At 51.8% G+C, this 1,960-nt stretch overlaps 1 protein-coding gene across 1 annotated transcript; it reads left to right on the forward strand.

Annotated features, from left to right (window-relative positions):
* The first annotated feature begins 1,230 nt into the window (after window positions 1-1,230).
* Window positions 1,231-1,597, forward strand: LOC115645659 (60S ribosomal protein L36a-like). The gene has a single exon (XM_030550625.1). It carries the CDS (start codon window positions 1,265-1,267, stop codon window positions 1,583-1,585), a length of 321 nt encoding a protein of 106 aa, XP_030406485.1. The 5' UTR covers window positions 1,231-1,264; the 3' UTR covers window positions 1,586-1,597.
* The last annotated feature ends 363 nt before the right edge of the window (window positions 1,598-1,960 follow it).

Here is a 1,960-nt window from a genome sequence, read left to right on the forward strand (position 1 = left end):
AGCAGGTCTCCTTCCCTGAGGTTTGCTGGGTGGTTCCGGGAACGCGAGAGCAAACCGCGGCGAAGCTGGTCTCCTTTCCCGGTTTGCTCTCTCGTTCCCCGAACCCCGAGCAAGCAGGTCTCCTTCCCTGCGCTTTGCAGGGTGGATCGGGGAACGCGAGAGCAAACCGCGGCGAAGCTGGTCTCCTTCCCCGGTTTGCTCTCTAGTTCCCCGAACCCCGAGCAAGCAGGTCTCCTTCCCTGAGGTTTGCTGGGTGGTTCCGGGAACGCGAGAGCAAACCGCGGCGAAGCTGGTCTCCTTTCCCGGTTTGCTCTCTCGTTCCCCGAACCCCGAGCAAGCAGGTCTCCTTCCCTGCGCTTTGCAGGGTGGATCGGGGAACGCGAGAGCAAACCGCGGCGAAGCTGGTCTCCTTCCCCGGTTTGCTCTCTCGTTCCCCGAACCCCGAGCAAGCAGGTCTCCTTCCCTGAGGTTTGCTGGGTGGTTCCGGGAACGCGAGAGCAAACCGCGGCGAAGCTGGTCTCCTTTCCCGGTTTGCTCTCTCGTTCCCCGAACCCCGAGCAAGCAGGTCTCCTTCCCTGCGGTTTGCAGGGTGGTTCGGGGAACGCGAGAGCAAACCGCGGCGAAGCTGGTCTCCTTTCCCGGTTTGCTCTCGCGTTCCCCGAACCCCCCTTGAAGCTGCCCAACAGCGCTGCAGTGTGGCCACATCTAACACCACTTGCAGCGCTGGTTGCTGTAAGTGTGGCCACTCTGCAGCGCTGGCCCTATACAGCTGTACTAATACAGCTGTAACAACCAGCGCTGCAAAATTTTAGATGTAGACATGGCCATACACAATGAGAAATGACTGCCTAGGCGTAGGAAGAAGTACTGCGGGAAGGAATCTGTGGCTCATAGTAGAGAACGAGCTGAGTATGTGTCAACGGTAAATTATTGTTGCAAGAAAAGCAAACATCCTTCTGGGATGTATTAGCAGAAGTTTTTTGAGCAAGACACGAGAAGTAATTCTTCCGCTCTACTCTGCGCTGATTAAGCCTCAGCTGGAGTACTGTGTCCAGTTCTGGGCACCACATTTCAAGAATATGTGGACAAATTGGAGAAAGTCTGGAGAAGAGCAACAAAAATGATTAAAGGTCTAGAAAACATGACCTCTTAGGGAAGATTGAAAAAATTGGGTTTGTTTAGTCTGGAGAAGAAACGGCCTGAGAGGGGACATGATAACAGTTTGGTTCCTTCTTTCCGTGCAGTCAGGGCTGCTGCCGGCAGGATGGTGAATGTCCCCAAAACCTGCAGGACTTACTGCAAGAAATGTGGCAAGCACCAGCCCCACAAAGTGACCCAGTACAAGAAGGGCAAGGACTCTTTCTATGCTCAGGGAAAGAGACGATATGATCAGAAGCAGAGTGGTTATGGTGGTCAGATAAAGCCTATCTTCCCTCAGAAGGCCAAAACCACAAAGAAGATTGTGCTGAGGCTTGAGTGTGTGGAGCCCAACTGCAGGTCCAAGAGTATGCTAGCCATTAAGAGGTGTAAGCACTTAGAGCTAGGAGGAGACAAGAAGAGAAAGGGCCAGGTGATCCAGTGCTAAACTCTTGTTCATTGTTATGGAATCCATTAAAGTTTGTGGAAAGAAAAAAAAGTACATAAAAGGCTAGGACAAGAAGTGGGGGAGGGATAGCTCAGTGGTTTGAGCATTGGGCTGCTACACCCACGGTTGTGAGCTCAGTCTTTGAGGGGGCCATTTAGGGAATTGGGTTTTTTAAAAAATAACTGGGAATTTGCCCTGCTTTGAGCAGGGGGGTTGGACTAGATGATCTCCTGAGGTCCCTTCGTATCCTGATAGTCTAGTCTATGATTCTATAAATTGCAGCAAGGGAAGTTTAGATTGGACATTAGGAAGAACTTCCTGTCAGAGTGATTAAGCACTGGAATAAATTGCTTAGGGAGGTTGTGGAATCCCCAT

Source organism: Gopherus evgoodei, chromosome 2 (genome assembly GCF_007399415.2).
Source record: "Gopherus evgoodei ecotype Sinaloan lineage chromosome 2, rGopEvg1_v1.p, whole genome shotgun sequence".
In the NCBI taxonomy this organism is placed as follows: domain Eukaryota; kingdom Metazoa; phylum Chordata; order Testudines; family Testudinidae; genus Gopherus; species Gopherus evgoodei.